The sequence below is a fragment of the Coffea arabica genome, chromosome 3e, assembly GCF_036785885.1.
Source record: "Coffea arabica cultivar ET-39 chromosome 3e, Coffea Arabica ET-39 HiFi, whole genome shotgun sequence".
NCBI lineage: Eukaryota > Viridiplantae > Streptophyta > Magnoliopsida > Gentianales > Rubiaceae > Coffea > Coffea arabica.
Window position 1 is genome coordinate 5319955 of NC_092315.1, and position 25198 is coordinate 5345152.

General features: G+C 36.1%; 5 protein-coding genes across 5 annotated transcripts; 3 read left to right on the plus strand and 2 right to left on the minus strand.

Annotated features, from left to right (window-relative positions):
• Positions 1-94: 94 nt before the first annotated feature.
• LOC140038611 (uncharacterized) lies at positions 95-2938 on the minus strand. Its single transcript, XM_072083989.1, has 5 exons — positions 2555-2938; positions 1692-1760; positions 1527-1618; positions 1083-1415; positions 95-965 (listed from the first exon to the last, which is right to left on the minus strand). Exons 2-5 carry the CDS (start codon positions 1720-1722, stop codon positions 315-317), a joined length of 1107 nt encoding a protein of 368 aa, XP_071940090.1. The 5' UTR covers positions 1723-1760; positions 2555-2938; the 3' UTR covers positions 95-314.
• A 1351-nt stretch (positions 2939-4289) lies between these two features.
• On the plus strand, positions 4290-7793 carry LOC113738066 (peroxygenase). The gene is made up of 6 exons (XM_027265230.2): positions 4290-4507; positions 5570-5719; positions 6495-6580; positions 7047-7141; positions 7225-7350; positions 7422-7793. Exons 1-6 carry the CDS (start codon positions 4396-4398, stop codon positions 7573-7575), a joined length of 723 nt encoding a protein of 240 aa, XP_027121031.1. The 5' UTR covers positions 4290-4395; the 3' UTR covers positions 7576-7793.
• Positions 7794-10263: 2470 nt separating this feature from the next.
• Positions 10264-12212, plus strand: LOC113737938 (peroxygenase 1-like). The gene is made up of 6 exons (XM_027265074.2): positions 10264-10394; positions 10932-11045; positions 11231-11316; positions 11553-11647; positions 11737-11847; positions 11929-12212. The coding sequence occupies exons 1-6, from the start codon at positions 10295-10297 to the stop codon at positions 12068-12070; spliced, it is 648 nt and encodes a 215-aa protein (XP_027120875.2). The 5' UTR covers positions 10264-10294; the 3' UTR covers positions 12071-12212.
• Positions 12213-17884: 5672 nt separating this feature from the next.
• On the plus strand, positions 17885-19141 carry LOC113736704 (acid phosphatase 1-like). The gene is made up of 3 exons (XM_027263778.2): positions 17885-18316; positions 18394-18603; positions 18725-19141. The coding sequence occupies exons 1-3, from the start codon at positions 17895-17897 to the stop codon at positions 18906-18908; spliced, it is 816 nt and encodes a 271-aa protein (XP_027119579.1). The 5' UTR covers positions 17885-17894; the 3' UTR covers positions 18909-19141.
• Positions 19142-20604: 1463 nt separating this feature from the next.
• Positions 20605-21693, minus strand: LOC113737939 (F-box protein CPR1-like). The gene has a single exon (XM_027265075.1). It carries the CDS (start codon positions 21691-21693, stop codon positions 20605-20607), a length of 1089 nt encoding a protein of 362 aa, XP_027120876.1.
• Positions 21694-25198: the final 3505 nt, after the last annotated feature.

A 25198-nucleotide genomic window follows, 5' to 3' on the forward strand; every position in this document is an offset into this window, starting at 1 on the left:
CATATAATATCCAGGGCATTCATGGACACAAAGCACCCCTGAATTTAGAGATTAACCAAGATAGTCAATGCCACAAACACATCATCAATAATAATAAAAACTGAACAACTCCAACCCAATGCAATAAAAACTGAACAAACTCATGGCCAGTAAGGGGCCGAAATCCAAATAGACAAATCACAACACCTCTGAAAAAAAAACACTCAAATGTATCGGTAGCAAATGCTACAATAGCTGAGTTGGCTATAAAGAAATCAACAACTCAAGTCAACAACTCAAGTCTCAGATACAAGCTCCCGATTTCCGCGAAACGACTACAATGGAGGTGGGGGAGGGGGCTCCTGCGTATCAGGCGGGAAACAGCCTTTTATTTTCATAAATGTGATGCGGTCGGCGTCCGATTGTGCTAAATTCCAAATGGCCAGCTCTTGCTTATCCTTCAATATTTCAGCCACGGCCATTTTGGCTGCGTATGAAACGTTCTCCATTCCCCGAAGTTGATCCATGGCAGCTTCATAGGCAGTTTTGGGAGGGCCACCGCGGCCGGAACACTGCTTGTCCGGAGAACTGACTGACACGCCTATGCTGCTGCTCTTATGGCGACTAACCAGGGACTCAATGGTGTCAAGAGCCTTCATGTACCTATCAGAAGCTGAATGGGAGGCGGTGGACATAGGACTACCGCTTGACATGTCCCCCGATTTCCGCTTTCCTTTGCCCTTTCTCCCTTTCGCTGCATTTGCCCCTACTAACTCAGTTTCAACACCCTCGTGCGTAGCGTCCGACCTTCCCTTTTCCCGTGACGATTGGGCAAGGTTCTCCATGTATCTCTCCTCGGGTGAAGTACGGGGCTCGTTCTCAAAGCCAGCGCTGAAATCCCCCGTTGCTCCTTGGTTGACAAAAACCTCCTCAAGCAAGTGGTAGACGGTGCAGTCATCTTGAAATTTTAAATATTTTGGGTTCAGCTGACAAAAAAAAAAAAAAACCACAGCCAAAAGGTTATTTGAGGGAGCTGCACGTATAATCTGATTAACTTTTAATAGACAAATTGATATAAAAACAGTTGACTTGACAAAAAATACCTGTGCAAGCTCAGCCCACTTGCTATCGTCCATGAGCCAGGTAAAGTTCTGGCTATCCCAACCCAGTCCCGTTTCCCGCCTCTTGAAGGCAATGTACAGCTTGGTAAGTTCTCGCAAGGCATAGTATTTGGCTCTTATGCTGTCCCATGTGAACGATGTGCCAAATTGGCAGTTCAACTGCTGTTGAATCTCGGGAACCACGTAGCTACCAATATTATTGTCCCTAATTTCACTAGCTGTATGCATGCTGACTAGGCGCTTGGCAATTTCTATTTCCTGCTGCCTAGTGAAATAAATTTTCTGGTGGCCTGGATTGCGCCTTTGTTTTCTCATCTTATTAACCCATAAATAAAGGCAATCAGAAACGGTTGGTACTTATACTATCGGCCGGACAAAACTATTTGAAATAATAAGTAGCGAAAGTAGAGGATTAGCATGTATTACCTTGTAATAGTTAGAAATGCACTTTTGTAAATCGTTTTCCCCCCAAGCTGAGTTGGATCCCCAACAATTGTCACAATTTTTCGTCTTCAATGCTGTGTTTACACACGAGTCAAAATTAGTCGCACTAAACAAGGCAGTAAACAGAGTCAGAGCCACACAAACTACCTTTGGAAGCACGGCGAGTAATAGGGGGCATGTAACCTTAGACAACGGCAATGAAAACACCAACCTACCCTGTTTTGTAGCACAGCACAGCAGTATGAAGTTAGACTGCAGATACCAATATCTCATCTATAGCCGGAGAAGACAATTTAAAATCACAGAAATAGCATCAGAGAGTTCATTTTGGGGTAAAAACACAAGAACTAATACTACAATAATACGAAAACAGGCTCCATAGGGTCGCATTTCAACAAAGCGAGACACACTCATGGGGGGAATAATATCCCAAAAAAGCACAATCAGAAGCAGCCCAACAAATATTTTATTTCCATCAGAAGCACAAACATATGCTTCTTTCACTGAATTTAGGCAATTCTAATGAATCTCAAGCAAGTAAGGTCATTTTCTTGGTAAATTTATATAAGGATTATCGAATGCAACCACCAACTCCGGCAAAACAGCACCAAACAAAATTCATGACCAGCTGATATGAATTGAAGTCAATGCCGTATTGTGGTCAAGAGATTTTCTCAATATTTTTCAAAATGAAATCTGACATTGAATCCAGAGCATGGCCAGTTTATCGTCTCAATATTCAAACCAGTTCAATTTTTCATGGTTCATTTTCAGCATTGCCGAGACTTGGTTCAGACACCACAATACTCTGCACAACTAATCTCTAACTCTACTGTCCAACACCTCTAAACGGCCAAATTGGAAAATTGAAAGCAGCAAGCAAATTTTGACCTCACAGTAAAATTTTTGGGGCATCCGGACATCAAATTTTGAACAACCCACGCATTATTCTTTACAATACGCAGCAAGAACAGTAAAGTGAAAGCCGCAAAATGCCTTAGAAACATAACCTTAACAGTAAATCGAAGGCCGAAGAGGGGTCGGAGCTGCCAGTCACTCGAGATGTGCTGCTCGCTGTGAAAGGGGGTTAAGAGAAAGCCGGATTGAAGCGCGAGGATGGGCTCTTGCAGACAAGGTCGCTCTCAAAGAGGGGCGTACTAGCAAGATGGATCGAAGAGCGAAGAGGGGGTCGGAGCTCAGAGGAGGTTTGGAAGTGAAGTCGCAAGCTGAAATCGCGAGCTGAAGGAGGCTGGATTCGAAGGTTGCGAGCTGAAATCTGCTTTGATTACTCACAAATTTGCCTCTCGATGGCCGGCAATGGTGCTTCAGAGGAGTACTTTGCACAAGCTCCTGACTGGTCCCTGTTCTGAGAGTCTTCGCCTTCAGCACAGAAGGCAATTTGGGAAAGTAGCGTCGACAAAGGAAAGCCGAAAACAAGTAATTGGGTATTTTGCCAAAAAACGCCGTCGTTTTATTAAAGACCCACTGTAGACTTACTTGATCAGTAAAGTTGTTTCTCAAAGACAAAAACAGTTTTTGGAAAAACTGTCAATCCAAACGAACCCTTGTTTTTTTGAAAAAATAGCCAATCCAAACGAAGTCTAAAGTTATTTGGTGGTTGCATTTATAAAATCTGATTTGAATTCATCTATAAATAATCAAATAAGGTTGAATACAATTTCAAATTCATTATCATAAAGAAATAAAGCTTGAACACATTTCAAGCTTGTTATCATAAAAGAAAAAAGCTTGGACACCAAGTGCTAGCTATAATTAGATTTGATTATATCTCTAAAAATATTATAGACATATTACAACTCCACCAATCCTTAATTTTGTATCGAGATACACGAAAGTATGAATGTACACCTAAAATATAAAGATAAAAGATTAAAAAAAATAGTGGATAGATTTGTCTGTAGTTAACAATCCTATTTTCCATCCCTATAAATGGGACGACTAAAGACTTTTTTTTTTTTTAGTACGACTAGAGTTGACATAGAATTTTTAAAGTTGTGCTTGAAGGGAGCTCACTTAGGGCTTGTTCTTAGTTAATTATTTGAGTTGATTATAAATTTTAATTTTAGATAATCAATTTTTTTTTGATGTTCTCATTTGTTTTTATGTTCAAATTATAGATTTTTAAGGATTCATTGGACACTCCTTAACACATTTAAATTTCATCTAACTTACCATATATATATATATATATATATATATATATATATATACATACAAACACACATTAATAATTATTACCCTTCTTACATTTATACACTTTCTCTAATTAATCTTACTTTTTCAAAAAATCTAACTTTTAAAATATATTTTAACGTTTTAACGCGTGCCCTTTTTTAATAGTAAAAGAAGTTAAAATACATAATCAATTAAAGAGTAGTTTTTGTTGATTGAGATAATTAAATTTTGCAAAATCTAAAGTAGCCGAGAACAAGGCTGTAAGCTGCTACCAAAAAAAAAAAAAAAGACAAGCTTTGTGATTCACATTTTCAACTTGCATCCCTGTCCATTTCCATACCTTTCGGTGAGCAATAATCCTTTGATACATCAATTCTTACCTTCGTCAAAAACTAGTATGACGCCTTCTACTCTACGTGTCACCAAGAGAACCCAGATGGCAAGATTCAAACGCAAGAGAGTCATGCATGCAAGCAGGTCCTGTGCATGTTTGCCACGAAATTTCCACACCATCAGTCGAGCTGCCCTTCTTTTCCCGGCTTCCTTTGCTAGTACGTTTCATTTTATCATCTTGTCTTTTCCATTTCGTGGGATCAATTTTCAATATCAGTATCTGAGAGAAGGAGAATTGATCAGGATAGAGGGATCGAGAGAGATGGCATTGGAGACTGATAGGAATGCTGCATTGTCACCCGTGGCTCCTCTTGCCCCCGTCACTCTGGAGAGGAATGTTCGGACTGACTTGGAAACTTTTATGCCTAAGCCTTGTAAGTAGCTCTCTCCCCTCTTATGTTACACCTGTACTTGCAGTGTTTTGTTATTTGCCAATAATGACTTCTTCTTTAGGGAATTTATCGTGTTAATTTAGTAGCAGGTGATGGAAATTCGATTCTTATCATTCTGACTTGGAGTAGTTTTGTCTACTGACTATTTGACATGGATTTGGTACTTAATTACGCTAAACATATATGGATTGAGTGACTATAATTAATTTTATGCGGAGCTGGGAAGTTTAGATTTGTGAATTAGCTTTAGGCTGACAACATTTTTTGTTGATAATTTCCAAGTTACATCAGAATTCAAGATGTTTATACAAGATCACAGCATTTAGGCTGAGAAATTGCTGAAATTGTGCTGTACAATTGGAAATGGTTCAGAGTAATAAAAAACGAAGAAAGCGTGCAGACTAAATGGTCAACCTACTATTACTTTCTGATGTCCAGATTCAGTCCTTGCTGTTTAGCTGTTAGAAGATTCGCATAATGATAATTGTAAAATAAGGGGCCAGTGGTATAATTTCTGATCATATTTAGGGGGAGATACATATCTAGTGGATGTTACCAAGACCCGGACTATGGGGTGAGAGTCGAGGTGGTCGTTACACATCATGGTTTTAGATACTAAGTAATTAATCTTTTTGCAAATCTAGAAGACGCAAACTGAAGCTGGAACATGTTATAGAGGGAATCATGCCAGTTTAGTTGCAGAGGACAGGGGCCTAAGAATGTGATTATATTTGGTGGGGGAATTATGGAACTCAGCGAGGTAGCAGATTGAAGCTTGATGCACTTGTGCTTCTATTTCTTGAACAAGAGAATAACTCAGATTTGCTTTAGATACCATTGGATTCAATGTGAATCGAGATATAGCATGTCACACAAAAAATGTTCCACATATCATCTGCTGGCAGACCCTTTTTCTGGTTCAAACAAATGGGGTGCACTATAGTTTGTTGTTTTTCCTTTCCAAACAACGATATATGTAAAAGGTAACAGCTTAAGGCATTAACATGTCTTGTCATGATTTTTCTTTGCTTTGCTTGGGTTCAGATATGGCTAGAGGATTGGCTGCTCCTGATACAGAACATCCTAATGGGACACGAGGCCATAGACATCACAATCTAAGTGTTCTTCAGCAGCATGTTGCCTTCTTTGATCAAGATGACAATGGAATCATCTACCCCTGGGAAACTTATGCTGGTAATTGCTTACTCTAAAAATCTCAAGGGCAAAAGTCAGTTGCACTACAAAATTCTTGAACCCATGTTTTTGGTATAGATGTAAATCTTCCAGCATATCATTATGTAATGTTCAATGTTGTCTACTGTTGCACATTATGTAACTTCCAGACCGTGGAGAAATGACGGTGTTCAGGCAGCATGCTCGATGGTCAAAATTAGTGCGTATTAGAAGGTTGATCCAATTGTGTAATTATACGAAGCTATATAGACTATAAGTATATTGAACTTGGATTGCTGGATGCATTTTTATCTCTTGAAATTCTGTTCATGCAAGTGAGAAGCCCTCTGATTCTCCCAATCCCAAAAGATTCATGGATGAAACTTTTAACTCCGAGTGATCAAGGATTGAATTTTGCTGTATATTAGAGTCTGATACCGCAAGAATTTCCCATAGGCCTTGTGGCTGTTTGTTGCTTTTTATAATTTTGTTCATCCCCACTTCCAAGAGCAATAGCTCATGCAATATTCAATTCCCTTGGTGTCTTTTAGGTGCAGAATATCACAAGACTCAGAAGGCAGTGGTACTAGAGCCATAGCAATATGAATCATGTGATGTTCATCTTTTGGAATCTTATTAGTTTCATTGTTATGTGAAGTTCAGTTTTGAAGTTTTTACCGGGTCTAGAATTCTCTGAATAGTCTGTGTATACATCTTAGATTACCTTTCTGCTTAGACTGAGTTTTCTGATTTAATGGTTTTTTGTGTTTTTTTTTTCCATATTGATGTGCCACAGGACTTCGTCAAATTGGTTTCAACATAATTGCATCCCTCATCATAGCTATTGCCATTAACGTTGGCTTGAGCTATCGTACTCTACCAGTAAGTTCATGCATCTTTTTAAAGAGGTCATATGATTCATCAGACCTGCAATCCATCTTTTATGGAGAATGATGGGGTCATGATATGTTTGTATCTTGTATCATGCTTTGGCAAGGAATTTCCTTGTCTCATAAGAGGTCATATGATTCATCAGACCTGCAATCCATCTTTTATGGAGAATGATGGGGTCATGATATGTTTGTATCTTGTATCATGCTTTGGCAAGGAATTTCCTTGTCTCATAACATGGGAACTGCTGTTCTTCCTTTATTTTCTATGTTTTTCTTACGTCTAGAGCTGACTCATTTGCATTATTCAACCTTTAGGAATACAGCATGACAATTTAGGACTCAGAACAGAGGGTTAACTAGTTTCTTTAAATAATTCACATATGCTCTTGACGTTTAGTATAAAGCTTTGTAATATTTTCCTTGCACTTACTTAAGGACACTTTTGATTTTGTTAGGGCTGGATACCTTCTCCACTTTTTCCCATATATGTGTACAACATACATAAAGCCAAGCATGGAAGTGATTCCGGAACCTATGACACAGAAGGAAGGTGAGTATCTAATCAGCTAAAGCTTTTTCAAATTTATAAATCCTTGATCATATATGACTGCCAGCATATGACAAACTTTGCAGGTACGTGCCAGTAAACTTTGAGAACATGTTTAGCAAGTATGCTCGAACTGTTCCCGACAAGCTAACTCTGCGAGAACTTTGGGAGATGACTGAGGGCAATCGAATAGCATATGATCCCTTTGGGTGGTAAGATTTTACATGCATTATTTAGTCATATTGTTCTCTCTGCTGATCTTGATCCATGTCATCTCTGGCAGGTTTGTAAACAAGGGAGAGTGGATAGTTCTCTATATCCTTGCTAGGGATGAGAATGGATTCCTATCCAAAGAAGCAATTAGACGATGTTATGATGGTAGTTTGTTTGAATATTGTGCTAAGATTCATGCTGGAGTTGAATCCAAGCTAGGATGAAGAAACATTGCAAACTCCTGGCAGCTTTCCCAATGCTACATGCTTTCTTGCTTTCTGAAACTTGGTACTTTCTGATGTAAACTGTACTCAAAAATCTTTTCTGGCTCTGTAATTGGTCAATGTGACTACTTGCTAGCATGTACTTAATTTACAGCAGTACCTTGTTATTACATAGTCTGCTGCCAATGATCAGATTATCTCATTTGCATTTGTGGGAATTGCGGCTTTAGCACTACAGAAAGGTATTTTATGCTTTATGCTGAAGCTATATACTGAAGCTTCAAACCTCTAGACAAAATCCTACCAAAAAAAAAAAAAAAGCTGACAAAATATGTTCTGTGGCGTATTGATTGAATGATCCTATGTTGCACTGAAAAATAGCTCAATCCCTGGAACTGTCTTCGTGCTAATTTGCTTCTGCAACTAACGATTAACAATTTTGTTAAGTGGCTTCTTAACCCCAAAGCTATTGAACTGAGCTTGATAAGCTCAATTCTGACTTAATTTATAGCTTCCATCAAGAAAATGCAGCAGTTGTTAGTCATGCCTAGTCATGGGGTGACTGAAATTAAGTTAGGAAAATATCAAGATACACAAACTGTTTTGTAAAGATACGATAGGATGGTAGGACGGTAGACGCTGTGATTCTAAACTATGATAGGATGACAGATGCTGTGAATCTAAGAGTTGCAGATAACTCTCAATCACTAATTTTTTAAGTCTATCATTATAATGCTAATCCTTCTGCACTCTAAAAAGTATATTAGAAGCCTAATTTTTTAAGTCTATCATTATAATGGTAATCCTTTTGCGCACTGAAAATATATTAGAAGCTTATGCAGGTTTCTTTTGCTGTTTCTCTTTTTTTTTGGTTCCCGGATATGAGGGTATTCAAGCTTAATCATTGTATGTTGGTAATTCAGCTATCAAATGAAACTTCTTTCTAAGTCTAATCATCCTATAATCATATATGTGCTGGTAATTCTGTTATCAAATCAATTTCTTGCTTAGTTTTAATAGAAATTGCCGGACTCCGTGAAGTCAAATTCTTTTTACATTATTTGGTTCAATCAAATAGCTTAGGGGCAATTAGGATTCAATTGGAACAGTTTGAGACAAGAGGGGGGCTCGGCTCATTTGCAGCCCTATTATAGCCTACGCTTGTAAGAATATTGAATATTTGCACTAATATTTAGTTGATCATGGGTTTTCGCTCTTATGAAATAAAAAGTGTAACTTTAGTGTATGATTTAAGTAGGAGTGAGAAGGGTGGGAGGAGAGATGGAAGAGTTAAAATGAAGAAGAAGAAATATATGATTAAATTGACATGCATGTAATAGTGAAAGTGAATAACAGAAAGAAGTCTTTTCAATACAAAAACTGAAGATAGCTGATCTATTTAGTTTGTAAAATACATTTGATACAATTAAAAGTTGATATATAATACAATACGAATTAGAATTCTCTTCAGTTACATCGGAGAAATTCTCTCTCTATCACACTCTAGTAAAAGTTAATTTGAAAATTGTTTTCGAAAATCAATACTATTAATAATGAATTTCATCACATGTGCTAATTATACATAAAATTTCATATAAGAAGGACTAGATTTTACCGTATGATTAATTGTTACAAATTTTATTGCAATTTTGACTCATTTTTTTGCCTTTGAAATATGTTGTGTAAATTAATTTAAAATATTCTCAAAATATTGTCATTAATTTTTAAATATATTGTTCTTGAGATCAAAATAAAAAATAATGATATAATCGGATAATTTTAAAAAATTATAACAATTTGGATATAAATAAATGCATAGATTAATAGGGAATTTCAAAGCCTATTAAGGCTAAGCAAATTGGCTTCTTTATGCATGTCCTATATTGTAATTGCATTTGGTGTATGCTTAAGATTTTGTGGACAAGCAGGTTCTATAATCCAACACTACAATCTACTTGATCAAGTCAATCTAGAAGCCAAAAAAAGCCTACCTCCTACTAATGATAGCAATGAGGAAAACTACCCTTTATGATCAAATTTAGCATATAACTCTCCAACCATATCTTCTCTGTTCCAACAAATCAACTCAAATTCTGGGAGTAAACTACTGCTCCTTAAATTGAGAGACATGCTGCGACGTTTAGGCTGCTTAATATACAGGAAAATGCTATACTTGGGCCAATTGGCAGTATTGTTTCTTTTAAAAGTGAGATGTTGATTGAAACAATTTTATAATTACCGATCTTGAAAAAGAGAAAAACAAAACAATTACAAGGAACTTAACAGCACCAAAACAGAGTAAAAAAAGCTGTCTCAATAAGGTCAAGATACATGGAACCTGAATTCTCTTCACCCCGAGAGCAAGGCAAAATTTTTGGTTTACTTCGTAATGCAAGGCGGTCAAGTTATCTTTTACTCATAACAAGAACTTAGCCTTTTGACTGAAGGGTCCTACAACTATTAGAGCAATAAAAGTTCGAACTTTAACACCTCAGGCTGAGGAGTTCGTGAAATGCTGAAGAATGAACTTTCGTATTTGATTCTGTTGTTGTCATGCAAATTTGTAGTTGCTGACGAGTTTGGCAGTTTCAAATGAGGGCCAAATCTTGTGACTAGTGTAAGCCTGCCGTATAAGAATTCTCTACTTCAGCAAAATTTAACAGCAGAACTTTCTGCTCCTTGAACTAGATTTTAGGGGCAGTTTCACAGCACATTTTTCATGAGACTTGAGAGAGGTATGGCAGAAAATGTGGAAGACAAAGCAGAGGCAACCCAGGCATCAATTGCTAGCAAAAGAAATTTTGGAAGTTCAAAGCAATGTAAGTTTAGCATTTGAAATATTTTACGAAAAAAAAGAGTTAGCATTTGGATTCCCTCAAGCCAAAACTCGAACATAATTTGCTCTGTGTGATTTACTTGTATGTGGAAATTTGAAGGATGAATGCGCAGAGGTAAATTTCTGTTTTTTCTTTCTAATTGTAAAGAGTTTTGCTAACATCTTTACTAGCATCTTGTTAGAAGTGAGTAATCTGCCGTATGGCAAATTCAATAGAAACAGGAGAAAGGACGTTATGTATATGGTACCATATTGATTTGAGAAAATCTAATTTGAATTAAGCCAAGAACATCCCCTATTTCCCAAACATAAGCAAATTAAGGCAAGTTGACCAGCATGAATTGTTTTAGATGTTGCACTCCCTTTTTTTCTGATGGTTTGGTCTGAAATGCAAACTAGCTCAATACTTTGATGCTATTAGGTGCTTCTGTTTCAGAAAGGAAGCATAAGCCTATCACTGTTACTATTAGCAAATATACACTTGGCTGAAGCAAAGTCTGATGGACCTTTACTGTTGCAGCTTCAGGCGCTGGTACAGGTCCCCGTAATTGTGGTTGGACTGCTCTTCAGCAACATATCTCTGATTTTGATGTTAATAAGGATGGTATCCTTTATCCCTGGGAGACATATGCAGGTAAACTTCAGAGTCTTACAGAGGCAAAATTTTGAATTGATGTTACTCCTATAGCCTCAAGATCTGTTTGCAATCCAAAATGCAAACCTGAACTCATTTCATGTGATCTTAACTAGAGTAATCCCAGACCTGGAGGGAAACATTGAAACAAGCTTAAATGCATTGATTTTTTTCTCTGTAATCAGGACTTCGGGGTATCGGATGGAATGTAATTGCCTCTACCATCTTGACTATTGTTTTCAACGTCACATTCAGTTATGCTTCTCTCCCGGTGTGTAAGAAGTTCTATATGCCTACTCATATTTGTTCTTGACCTGGACGTTGAAAACCAAAATTCTATTGCCTAGAAAGATTAGATAAAAAAAGCTATAGAATCTCCAGTTCAGCAGGCATAAAGCAAGGGAGCAGACAACTGGCTAGAAAAGATTTCTGATTTGAAGCAGCAAATCCAATTTTAGCAGTAGGATGTAGTTATTAATTTGGTGGTGGCTGATGTTATCTTTGTAGGGATGGGTTCCTTCTCTTCTGTTTCCTGTATACATTGAGAACATCCATAAAAACAAGCATGGAGATGATACAGAAAATTATGACAAAAAAGGAAGGTAACAATTACAGTGCATTATTACCCAACAGTGCTTGCGATTAAGGCCGCTTTTAATGGTTTATTTAAATCTGTCATATCTATCTGCAGTTTCTTCTCAGATGATTTTGAAATGTTGCTGAGCACCCTGTGTCCTCCTAAATCACCCAACAAACTCAAACTGACAGAGCTTTGGAAGATGCCCGTACATATCATCCTGTGGTTAGTTCAGGACCTACTCATGTCAGTTCCCATATGATTTCATGATTAGGCCTCTAAGTAGTAGCTAGACTTATGTTACAGGATAAAAGAGAAGATGGGATGGACAGCTCTGTATTTTTTGGCCAGGCTAGAAGCTATTTCCCTGTCAAAAGAGGCTGACGATTTCGATAGAACTTTGTACATGGCTAGGAAGCAAGCAGAGACAAAAGTGAAGTCCAGCTGAAGCAAATTTTTGTTGTCTATGCTCTACAGAGAAGTGAAACAATATTCTTGAGTGTCAGAAATTGATATGATCAGATTTGCATATTCAAAGTCCAGATTATCTGGAAAAATTAAGTATTTAACAGAATGAAGTCAGGAAAGACGATCATCGAGTTTCAGCTGCTCAATAATTCCAATGTAAACAAGCTTCATGCCTCAACTTGATTTGAGGCAATTATCTCTAAATGAAATGAGCAGTAACTGCGTTAATTTGTGCAGTTATATTCATGAGTTCAAAGTCACACTAGCTTAAAGCTTGCAAATAAAAAAAGCTCTTTGTAATTATATCCTTCCATGGTGAGGACCCTTAGAGTTGCCTGAAGTCCCCATTGTATCATCAAGAACCACAGATTTTCTGTCCAGGAATAATCAAATATGTCCACTAATAGCTGGAAGTTAATTTTCTCAAGTAATTAATACAATCTTTGTGAACCCAATGTATTTGTCCATACTTCTATTACTATCTCTATCATTCAACACTGGAAGTACTTTCCATGATGAAAACATCTTGATGTTCATGCTGCCAAGACATAATGGCAATGTGAATGCTTTCTGATGTTTCTTTTATACAACGTATGTTGCAATCAAAAGTTGCAGGCAAGTACTTGTATACACGTGGTCCAACGTATAATCAAGCACCAGGACGCCATAGATAACATGGTAAAGTGATTAAAATGTGATGAATTCCAGACTTATTGCGTCACCAAAGCTAAAAAGTATTGATGAGTTAATTTGGTCTTACACTAATGACATCAGTTGTACAAAAGTAGTATACTGTAAGGAAATTGACCAAGCCAAAAAAGGATGAACAAAAAACAGTTGAGTACATACAAGCATATTCAAAGTACCAAATCTTGCAGACTTGGCTTGATCTCCGGTATTATGTTCTTGAAATTTTTGTGCCAGGATATTCAATGAACTGATGCTAGACTTTCCACATACATAACAGGTCCATCATCAATACACTGATAGGGATGGAGCTCAATATTCTTGGATGACCTGTTTTTTAGATTGTATGCCAATATGAATGAAATGTTAGCAACTAAAATGTCCTCATCCAGAATATCCTCCTCAAACTTGTTAGAAAAGAGTACTGGCACTACCAACCGATATAGCCCTTTCCCCTGAAACCCACTCCTCCGCTTCGATATGACTTTGGTAATAATGAACAGGGTAGTCCAAGACTCCTTCAAACCATATTCTCTCATTCTTATAACCACAGTATCATCTGTAGATTTCCAGTTGTAGCCAAGTAAATACATCCATCTTTTTTTTTTTTGGCTCTCTTTGTTCTCGTATCTTACATGCTAACTATTGTCTTCTTTAGGGTCTGCTATTACTGGTCCGATAGGGAAGGAGTGTGCTGATCTGTGGCCCAGGATTGCTAGTGCTGCTAATGCCATTGTTTGAGATTTGGTCTGCCTTGTCACTTTTAGTTAAACTTTGACAAGTACGAGATTTTGTATGATATTTTTTGTGTGTGAATGGCAGTTGGCTTTGCTGAAACTTGCAACTCTCTAGCTCAAGTATTTTTCCTTTTTTTTTTGTTTTTAAATATTGTTCAGTTCCCTTTTGTCTGAACAGGCATTCCCATGGTTTGCAAAACAAAAAGTCTAGCTGTGAATTTGGAAGGAATTTAAAACTGGTAGTATTATATAGAAGTGGTGATTCAGAGGATTTGCTTCTCATTTCCTTTTGCTTTGGATCTGTTTCACTAATTGGAGATCTCATACGACAAAGATCTTAGGATCAGCTCAAATGTAGAAAGTTTTGGGTGGTGGTGATTTGTTTTTTTCCCCTGTTGCCCATGCACAATGCAGACTTGTTGAGTTAATAATCAGAAATCGTATTGATTCCATTAAAGAGTTTCACGCACATTTTGCTTGTAAACTTGTCTCCCTTAAAGAACTGCAGGCAGTTCAGTTGACTTTTCTCGTGTTCTAGTCATTACTTGCGAGTAAGCATGGAGTTGAATCTGAAATTGGTAATAGTAGTTAGTGTCTCTTACTGTTTTTCCATTTGCACCCGGAATATTCTTTGAGAATTACTCATAATGGTACCATTTATCTTGACCATCATTCTTTGGGGGCAGAATTAGAATTGCATTTTCCTTGTTTGGATTGTGATTTTCTGTCGAAAATTTTTTACATTTTTATGAACATATTTTTTAAATTATTTTTTTAATGGGATAATTTCAGAAACCTCCCCTGAGGTTTCTGACACTTTCACTGACATCCCCTGAGGTTCTCAAAATTTCACTTACCTCCCTTGCTTTTGATTTTGTGGTAACAATCCAGTCCAAATCAGATTAAAATATTATTTTCATGTGTGAGAAGGTATTTTTATTCCATAGCTACCCTTTGCAGAAGTTGTATTAGTAGAAGATTCAAAGAAAAATAAATGATTTGGACTAATTAGTAAAGTTGAGGGGGGGTAAGTGCAATACAAAAAATTGCATGCACCAGATGTGCCATGCAACAGTTATTTGGCAGATTTTGCAACGGCTAGCTGCAAATTGCAACGGCCAGAAGGTTTGCTGTTTCAGTAGCAATAGCATATAAAGCAAAGCAACTTAACTACCTCTGAGGTTTCAAGCTATTAACATTCTTTGCTACTAATTTGGAGTGATAACAAGTGCATTTGCTGTGCTACAATTAGAGCTCTGAGTAAAAAGTTTTAGCTGCAACCATGGCCTCTTCAAGCCATAGGGGAGAATCATGGAATTCACCTACATCTTTCTCCATTAAAAACAGGTTTTGCCGCTGTAATCGCAAAGCAACCGTAATGATATCAGAGAGTGAAAGGAATCCAGACAAGTTGTATTTCTATTGAGAAATTTCCAACTTTGTGATGAATTTTAAAAAAATTCTACAAAAGGGGTGATTTTGGGTTTAATTTCCGTCAGGGGATTTGTGAATTCCACGAATGCGAGCTCTTCTCAATTTTTTTTTTTCCTTTTTTAAGAGCTAGGGAATTATTTCTAGGAAGCAAATGCGAGCTCTTATCTTTTTTATTTTGGTATTTTTTGAGAGGTAGGGAATTATTTGCAGAAAGCTTCTAATTTTTGTTTTAAAAAATGTTGCAAATATTTAAAATTTTGCAAATAGCTCGCATTTGTTAAATTTGACCTGCAAAAATTGTATTTAACTTTTTTGTTAGATTTCGCATTTATAAGTATGACTTGTAGAAAATTAGATTCAAATTTAGATGTATTAGGGTTTTAAAAATATTATATAAGTGATAAAAATTTTATAAATTGTAAAAATAAAATCAAACTGCTTGGATAATTAAATGTTATATTTGCATAAGAAATAATACAATAATCATAATAATGATAATACAATAATATTGGTGTAATAAAACTGCCATTAATTTAAATATTTACTTATAATGCCCAAAGAGCCTAATTACCAATTTTTTCTTCTCGCGCTCAAATATAACATTAACCCGCATGCGAGCTAACCTTGAAATAGAAAAAACACAGAATCCCGCTTGCGGGTTTCAGGAGTATTCGGATATTCTCATATGCACCTATGCAAATCGAACCAACCGGATATCTTATCCGTATCCCATTTTTTTAAATAAAAATCTTATAAATTTGAAAAATAAAATCAAATTTAGATGTATTAGGGTTTTAAAAATATTATATAAGTGATAAAAATTTTATAAATTGTAAAAATAAAATCAAATTTAAATAATTAAATGTTATATTTGCATAAGAAATAATACAATAATCATAATAATCATAATACAATAATATTGGTGTAATAAAACTGCCATTAATTTAAATATTTACTTATAATGCCCAAAGAGCCTAATTACCAATCTTTTCTTCTCGCGCTCAAATATAACATTACCCCGCATGCGAGCTAACCTTGAAATAGAAAAAACACATAATCCCGCTTGCGGGTTTCAACGTTATTCTGCGCTTCGTGTGTTTGCTTTTGTTTTGCTTTTGTCTTTTTTTTTCGAAATGGAGGGTTGGCGGTGGAGCTTAGTACGAGAGCTCACTGAACTCTAATAGGTTTCTAATAAAGACTTCGTTCGATATGTGATATTTCAGCCGAACTTCGAATCCATGGCACTTATTACGCGCTTAAGCCACCTGTCCACATTAGCAATCAAATGGCTTGATATCAAGAATTCCACAAAGGTAAATTACCTAATAACCTTGCAAAATAGGCTATCCATCTTCCTTGAGTTCATATAAAAACATTATCCTAAATACCAAAAAGGACAAGCTTGAATTCCCAATCCCACCTGTGTACATAAATTGTTCTTATTTGATTGAACTTCTTGTCTTGTAACAAATGACTCCACAGACATTTTCTTGCAAAGTACGTAATTTGAAGTCAGGCGTGTAATCTTGCATGACAAGAATAGGTACGTAAAGAATAAGAAAATTCATTATGTAACTTAAACATAAACGGTAGTAATTAACCCCAACTACTTGGGATATATCTGTAATTTTGGCCCTGATGACGTCAGAAAAGGGGCCCAATTTTTTATCAAGGGAGGTAAGTGAAATTTTGAGAACCTCAGGGGATGTCAGTGAAAGTGTCAGAAACCTCAGGGGAGGTTTCTGAAATTATCCCTTTTTTAATTTCGCATACATCAAATTATTACAATAATTTTTTTTATAAAAACTTCTAAAAATAGTAATTCAACGGGGAGAGTGGTTTTTTTTGGTCCAGAAGAACAGTGTGCATGTTATCCCTAAAAATAGTGTAGGCTAGGCAGCAAGACAGAAGAAATAACTTATATGTTATCCCCTTTGTATATTGATGTATCCAAGTGCTACACTTTTGTTGTTGAATGCGCTTCCAATTGTTATTTCTGTTCATCCATCCACGACTGAGTTAAAGCATAGCTGTGGAAATGGCTGATGGAAAAGTGAGAAAATTTGATACTGTCGCAAAACTCAATTTACATAGAACTAATTGCACATATGGCTTTAGCCACTGTCTTGCCGGCTAACCCTGCAATACTTTTTGGCAACCCAGAAAACCTTTGTTGCTGAAGGAATTTCTATTAGCTGGTTAAAAAACGAAATTTTATTAGCCGGTTATGGTTGCAACAATACTCGATTTAGACTATTGAGATTGGTCAGATTGATCACGTCCAAATAATCGATTTAATATTTTAAAGTTCCTCGGGATAATAAAGAAAATCTATCTATTAATGTTCCTCCAGCACGGATGCAGGCGCTGCTGCTGCTGCTGCAGACAATTCTGATCAATAAATGGTAGTAATACGTTGACAAACAAACCGATCATTTTTTGTATGGGCGTCCAATACGTTGACAAACTAAAGTCAGCGGCTCCTAAATGAAAGTCAGTCGATGGAGCCCATGTGATATGCTTTTATGACGTTTTAAGAAAGACTTGAGGAAGACTTTTATAACTCGGTCCTAATGTGGAAGACTTGAGGAACTTTCCAAAAATGAAGACCAACGCATTTGACAATGCTAGCGTAAAGTCAACTGTCCGAGACATGCTAAGCCTCCTAGCATAGTGACAGTTTTATAGATTCTAATTACCATTTGACAATCTTTAGTATTTTTGTTGCAGACTTTTGGGCAGTATCTTATGGATTAACTGGGATAGAGTAATCCCTTATTTTAATACATTAGGTGTCTTGTTTGCCATGTGAAGCTGAAAATGGAGAAGAAGCTCCATGTGCCAACTAATGCCCACTGCTCCATGTCCTTTGCACCTCCTAGTGTAAATTGCTGACCAGTTCCACATATAGTAGCTATTTAAACCGGACAAATTAGACAGCCATCGATGCCCGTTGTAGATTGCCGACTACCCTTTGTGAGGAAAAGGATGGCAAGAAGTGTTGGCATTTTGTTAGCTATCTTTTGCTTCCTGCTAGGCTCAGCTGCAGCAGACTGCAACATTCTCAAGGAGAAAGGGAAAGATGGACTTCAAATCACCTTGAAGAACTACTGTGAGGCTTGGAGGATGAATGTTGAGCTCCATAACATCAGGGATTTTGATGTTGTGCCTGATGAATGTGTTTCATACATGGGCAAATACATGACATCAACTCAATACAGGGTGGATTCTGAGAGGACTATTCATGAATCCATTGTCTATCTCAGCACCAGCTGCAATCTCAAGAAAGATGGCGCAGATGCTTGGATCTTTGACATTGATGATACTCTTTTGTCCACTGTCCCTTACTACAAGAAAAATGGTTTTGGGTAAGTCATTTCAGCTATAAGATTCTATTATTCATTCACTTTTAAGCCTGATTCCTACCATATATTGTTTTTAATAGGGGAAAGAAGTTGAACTTGACCTCTTTGGAAGAGTGGATGAGCAAGGGCAAAGCACCAGCTCTTCAGCACTCTCTGAAGCTTTTCAATGAGCTTAAATCACGAGGAGTTCGGATCATTTTGGTTTCTTCAAGGATGGAGCATCTCAGATCTGCCACAGTCGACAACCTTGTCAATGAGGGCTTCTTTGGCTGGAATATTCTCTTATTAAGGTCTGGATATGATTTCTTTTGCTAGCACAATATGCATCCTTTTAAAACATGATTCTGTGCATCTGGTCTAAATGGTGCCTGCCTATCTTTTGAGATTATTCTCATTGCTCTATTGTTGCAGGGGAGCTGATGATGCACATGCATGCAAGGACATCCAGGGATTCAAATCTGATGTAAGGAAACAATTGATCAGCAAGGGATATCGCATTTGGGGCATTCTTGGTGACCAATGGAGCAGCATTGAGGGGCTTCCAAGTGCAAATAGAACATTTAAACTTCCAAATCCTTTGTATTATAGTGCCTAAAAATCACAACAGTCCTCGTACTCAAGAAGAGTCATCTTTTCTGCTTAATATTTACAGTCCTAGTTGCATTTGATATTTTCCTAACAATCAAGCTTGTCGTGTCCTAGCATATTTTGTCATCCCCGGTTATAGAAATGGTCCCTGAAGAATAAAATTCTGCTCGTGGACCTCAGCTCTTGTGCTATCAGTTATTTCCCCTTCAAAAAGCTTAAATAAGGATCTTAAGTTCATTAGCCGTTGCTTGCAAATTATTTGCCAATCACGCAAATTATGTAATTAAATCAATCAATCTTGCACCACAAAAAAGTAATACCTGAAGGAAATGAACCGACCAAAAAGAGTTAAAAAAAAAAAAGAAGTAAAAGAAAAAACAGTACTGAGAGATTCAAGCATATTTCAGAGTACACAACTTGCAAATTGCCTTTCAGAGTATTACTTTGTCGAATCTTCTTGAATAATTGATCTACTTTGGGTATAATCATATATGCCACCCCCTTTTGTGTCTATATAATTCTATATAACTGCAGCTTGGGCAATTCAATGAATCTGCTTGTCGTTTCATCTAAACAAACAAGGGATTCTCTACCAAATATCCCTTGATTATCCATTCCCAACTTCATTTGAATAGAAGGATTCGACAAAAGATTTTTTTAATCCACTCAAATTCTTATAAGCCGTTTGAATTATTTGATAAGTATTTGAGTTTGAAATTCGCCAATTATTTAATTAGTATTTAAATGTATTTAAGATAATGGGCTACAATTTTGACAAACTCAAATAAGTCCCATGCAGAGTCCGGGGTAAAAACCAGCTGAAGTATCTACTTTGAAAGCATATGCAAAGTCATCCATGTTGCGGCCGGTGTTAATGAGAAACAGTCTGCTTTCCTAGAAATTGATCTACTAGTCTAGATGACAGTGTTGGAGACACTATTAATTAATTAGATGCTTCTGCTCCTATTTAAGTGACTTTTTGGAGCATTGTTTTGTTAAAAGATACTCAATTTACCCTCCAACAATTAATTTACGAGATTCTTTATTTGCATGTAGTAAACCTTTCACGAGCCAATTTTGGTTTTATGTCTTGGATGCCATAATAATTAGTTCCAACAAATGGGCTCACAGTTTTGTCTCAGCTTATGTGCTAGAGTTTCTTGCGAGGATCATATATATGCTAGTTGACTGCATTTCACTGCCCAGATACAGCAAGGGCAATCACTAGGCAAATAGTACATATTCAGCTTCCAGTTTCATTCTCATAACTTGGAATATTTCGATCACTTTTACCGTACAAGTTAGGACAGTTTACATAGGAAAAGAGACAAAAATTGCTAGGCCGAAAACCAGATAACCAGTAGTACGTAGTAATATTATGTCCAGCATTACATAAGGGCTATTGATGCCATAATAGTTGTCCAGTGAGGGATTAACTCAGAAGCCCTTTTTTAGGACTCGAGCAATTTTACGCACGACCAGTCTCGAGCAAATTTCCAGACCTAAGATTTACTGTTTACTGGTTCAACGAACGCAATCAGTCAATACCCCAAAATAGATGAACCCAAAAAATTAAAAAGAAGAACGAAGGAGATGGACCAACATATAACCATAATAAAGATAACAAACAGTCTGGTAAAACTAAGGCATATTTTGATTTTTGAGCCATACATCCAGCAAAGGTTGGAAGATTTTACCACGTTTCATCTCTCAAAGTTTCCCAGCGGTATCAGACTTTCCACATACCTAAGAGGACCAACATAGGATTCCTGGCCGGAATATGTGTGAATTTCCTTGAGTGACTTGGTTTTTACATTGTAAGCCAATATACAATAAGAGCCTGAGATCAATAACTCCTCGCCGGACTTGGTGAAGAAGAGAGGCTCCCACCCCCTCACACTTCTCAAATTCGCTCCACCAGATATAGCGCACAAAGTAGCCCAAGATTCCTTCACACCATATTCTCGCATAACAAAAAGCTCGCACTTGAATGTATAAATTCCAGCAGTATATCTAGACATGCAAAGGCATCCGTCCAAAACTCCCAGCCTGTAAATAGGCTTATTCCCACCACGTACCACTGCTGGCGTGGGTAATTTGCTAAATCTGTTGGTGGTTTCATCAAAACAAACCATCAAGTCACCGCCAATGATCTCCTGACCATTTACGTCTATCCAATGCAAATTGCCATTGGCTAAAACCCCTGTTCCCCTAAGCATGTAGGGGAGACTGACATCTCTTAAAGTTGTTCCCCTCTTCAAGCTAAAAACAAGAGCCCTTTGAGAAGGAAACGATGAAGAAGAATAATACACCATTATTGCTTTGTAATCATCTGACAACTTGTCGAAGCAAAATCCATAGGCCACTGGATAATCAGTTATACGGTTTTCACCATACAATATCCTCCTGCCGAAGTTGATCAAACCTCTAAAAGATCTTGTTGATGGGTTCAAAAGATAGAAGTAACAATAACTATAGCAGTCGTAACGGGTACCATAAGTACTGAAGAGCACCAAACCGTTACAAGATCCCACAAAATCTAAATGCTGTCGATCCCAACATTGCCTAGGAATCTCTCGGATTGCATACTGATGGTCTAAAGAACCAAAACATCTTTTGCCACTACACCAGAAGATCGCGTGTTCTCTACCTTTAGTCACCAAACTGAATCGAGGATCGGATAGCAAAGAGTTCCATAACTTGCAAACCAGCTTGAATTTCAAAATCGATTTCACCGGCAATCTAGAGAGTATCTCAACAATCATTTCCTCTGGTATGTGAATGTGTACCATAGTGGTTATCCTTAACAAAACTCGTGTATGAAGAAAATAAACATGCTAATTTAACTTAGGGTTTGTTAAACTGTCGTTCGTATTTATTGAGCAGCCGTCAGCAAAACAGCTTTTAACTAAATTTTTTAAGAGCCCACGGACAATTAAAACTAAAACCTAGAAAAAGTCAGCTCGAGCTTATCTATTCAGGCCTTAAGTATTAATAGGCCGGAGCCTAGCTTACTGCTTACCTGTAAATAGAGAGAGTAGCCTTTTGGTATAAATAAAATTGTCGCTTTTAAAAAACCCCTCATAAACAACCTATTACTTATATTTTCCTCTATCTCTCTCATCATAAATGTCAAGAAAGTATTTTTCTTAATGTAATTTTTAATAAAATATAGTGTGATTAGAAATTATATGTTTGCTTTAAATTACCTATTGCTTTAATAAAATATAGTGTGATTACACATTTTATTTCGGTGAATTTTTTTTACCTGTTTATATTCAAAACATAAAATCAGATCTCATAAAAATGATTTCAAGAAAATATATTCCAAAAATTAATATCCTTTATTAATTGCACACATATCATGCTCCTTGAACACTTGTATGCACGTTAATATAGGAGGCAAGAATATTATAGACTATAATGAAGATGTGATGAAATATCAATTATTTGTGTGTTTTTTTTTTTTTGAAGAAAACCATAAAAACTGGTTATTTGCGTATTTTCTGATAAGCAATTAATTCTGCCCATGGACCTCCTAATCAAAGTTACTGACCAAGAAAATACACTAAGCTGCTTGCATATTCATACCCAAAAAAAAAAAATTGTAAATTATCTTTTTACCTTCATATGGTTTGAAGCTTTACCACATAACCGTGTATGATTTTAAAATATGCACATAACCTATACATGAATTAAGTTAAAGTGTCATCACTAGTTTTTCCATTAAAACCAACTATCAATATTAAAAAGTCAAAATCAAACTAATAAATTAATAAATTCACCCTTTCACTATTTTTTTTTATTTTCCCAAATACAATGAAAAATTGAGATAAAAAATAGATAAATACAAAATAAAAAATCGCCGTTAAAGATTTGCAGTCGTTAAAATTTTAGTTTTGAAACCTACAACGATATTTGCAGTCGTTAAATATTTGTTATTTTCTAATTCTTATTTATCTATTTTCTATTTCCATTTCTTCTATTTTTTATTTGGAAAAAATTATGATTTATTAAGATCTAGTAAGTCAAAGTATAGTTTTTTTTTTTTTTTAAATCATCTATTCTCTTCCCAAAGGAAAAAAGAAAATGGGAAAGAAAAGGAAAAACAAAAACAAAAAAAAGTAGTGAAAGCATAACTTTGTCAATTCATTAGTTTGACTTTAACTTTTTTAGATTAACCGTTAATTTTAGTAGAAAAGCTAATAACGACACTTTAGTTTAAACCATGAGAGCATTATGACACTTTTAAGTTTTAACTCAAATCATAAGATGGTTATATAAAATTTATTAAATCAGGATTACGTAGTAAAGGACCAAACTACGTACAGTGGGGGAAAAAGCAGTAAAGCACCGGAGCCATATGATGTTCTAGAAAATTAATCAAAATCCGTCATAGAGGACATGAGACAATCAATGCACGATGTTGCTAGCAAATTACCATGACTGAACTTCTACAATAGCTCAATGGAAGTAAATTGGCCGTAAGCTATTCTATTGAATTGTTATCAGTTCGAAAGCAAATGTCCACAATTTTGATGATATGGGATGCAATTAGTAGGTTGATGACTGCATTTGTCAGCAAATTCTGTGCTAAAGTAAACACTGTTTTGAGTCAATTAACTCTGGAAGAAACGAAACCAATACACAAATTGTTTCATAATCTGCTACCACGACTGGTTTTTTTGCTTTCATTAAGGCTGGGAGTCCAACCCAACCCAACCCAGTGATTTTGAAGATCATAACCCAAAAACTTAGGATCCGAGAGCAAAGATGCAAGGGAATTCGGTGCACATGCTTCTGCAATAAAAGAGAAGACCAAATGAGTGTGGACAAAAAGGAAACATCATATCTTTGACTTCTTTTTACAAAATCTGAGTGGAGGAAATTATGAAGTGAGAGGAATGGAATTTCTACCACCTTTTATGCAGAAACACAGGGGAGAAGCCTGGCATCACCATACGTAGCTAGTTTTCCTTCTTGCAACAAGTTTTCTCTCTAGTTAAGAGTTCTTAGAGAAGCATTTGGTTTTTCACTTGTAACCATCTTGTACAAGAACATAGCAGGAATTGGAGAGCTTTACCTTCAATTGGCTAAGCTTTCTTTTACCTTTCTTATACTTGTACTTCATGATGTTTTGCATTAATAAACTTGTGAGTTTGATTGTTAAATCATTCATGAGTAGCTAATTTCCTTTATCTAGGGAGTAGATGAAGCTTATGGCCAAATGATATGAAGTGATTGTGATTTATGCTTGTTATGTCTTGTATTAACTTATCTACTTGTGTATGTTGGATTACTTGTTGTTGCTTGATCACCAATAGCAGGTTTATAGTTGTTTTTACTCATTGAGAAATGGTAAAAATAATGGAATGACATAAGTAGAGCTTGAGTAGTATATTCATGAGAATAGAAATACATTCAAGTGGATAAAATCTATATTTCAGGTATGCACAAAACAGATTTAGTATTTTCCAAGAGATTAGGAAAAACTAATCTGTTTTAACCCATTATTATCATGAAAATGTGATTTTGGTATTGTTGGAAATGAATCCTTGGTTAAACAAGAGCAGTAACAAGTGTTAAATTCATTCGTTTTAGATCTTTTGTGTTATATGTGGAATCTACATCCCTAGATCTTAATATTTAGTGAATTCTATTTCTATTGTGAAATTGCATTTATCTATTTAAGAATTTTTGTAGTTGAATTAAATTCTGAAGTTTCTGCTCAAATTAATTGTAAGTCTAAATAATAGAGTAAATTAGTATCCAATAATTGTTTTAATTGCTCATCGTGGGATCGACCCGATACACATCTTGTACTACAATTGCGACCTGTATACTTGCAGTCCAACGGGTGTAAATTCGGAATTAAACTTGCATTGATAGTAAAAATCCCGTCAAGTTTTTCTGCCATAGCTTGCAAACTGACTCAAATCACAAAAGCAATTTCACCGGTAATCTGGAGAGTATCTGAATAATTTCCTCTTATAAGATGTTAGCGACTACCATAGTTTCCTTCCTTCCGTTTTCCTATTCTTTTGGGGCGTGCGGCTCTCTCAATTTTTTGAATTAGAATACGACCTCTCGTCAATACATCAGTGGATTGTTCATGCAAAGGGGATAGACTGCACTATTATCCCAAAAACTCCTATTGAGAGTTTCTTCTCTCCTAAACTATTATAGTGAAAGTTTTATTCTCTCTTAAGTTTTTCCTCACGAGAGTTTTTTGAATTTTTATCTTTTTTTTGTGAAATTTGAGATTTGATAAATTTAGAATCTAGTTTCTTAAATCTG

Coding starts and splice junctions, on each gene's coding strand:
- LOC140038611 (XM_072083989.1), bottom strand. CDS start 1,722: ATGCCCCCTATTACTCGCCGTGCTTCCAAAG. Junction 1,619..1,691: donor TACTCGCCGTGCTTCCAAAG/GTAGTTTGTGTG, acceptor GTGTAAACACAG/CATTGAAGACGAAAAATTGT. Junction 1,416..1,526: donor GCATTTCTAACTATTACAAG/GTAATACATGCT, acceptor TGGGTTAATAAG/ATGAGAAAACAAAGGCGCAA.
- LOC113738066 (XM_027265230.2), top strand. CDS start 4,396: ATGGCATTGGAGACTGATAGGAATGCTGCATTGTCACCCGTGGCTCCT. Junction 5,720..6,494: donor CCCCTGGGAAACTTATGCTG/GTAATTGCTTAC, acceptor GATGTGCCACAG/GACTTCGTCAAATTGGTTTC. Junction 7,142..7,224: donor ACCTATGACACAGAAGGAAG/GTGAGTATCTAA, acceptor CAAACTTTGCAG/GTACGTGCCAGTAAACTTTG.
- LOC113737938 (XM_027265074.2), top strand. CDS start 10,295: ATGAGACTTGAGAGAGGTATGGCAGAAAATGTGGAAGACAAAGCAGAG. Junction 10,395..10,931: donor TTTTGGAAGTTCAAAGCAAT/GTAAGTTTAGCA, acceptor TTACTGTTGCAG/CTTCAGGCGCTGGTACAGGT. Junction 11,648..11,736: donor AATTATGACAAAAAAGGAAG/GTAACAATTACA, acceptor ATCTATCTGCAG/TTTCTTCTCAGATGATTTTG.
- LOC113736704 (XM_027263778.2), top strand. CDS start 17,895: ATGCCCGTTGTAGATTGCCGACTACCCTTTGTGAGGAAAAGGATGGCA. Junction 18,317..18,393: donor TACAAGAAAAATGGTTTTGG/GTAAGTCATTTC, acceptor TGTTTTTAATAG/GGGAAAGAAGTTGAACTTGA. Junction 18,604..18,724: donor TGGAATATTCTCTTATTAAG/GTCTGGATATGA, acceptor CTATTGTTGCAG/GGGAGCTGATGATGCACATG.
- LOC113737939 (XM_027265075.1), bottom strand. CDS start 21,693: ATGGTACACATTCACATACCAGAGGAAATGATTGTTGAGATACTCTCT.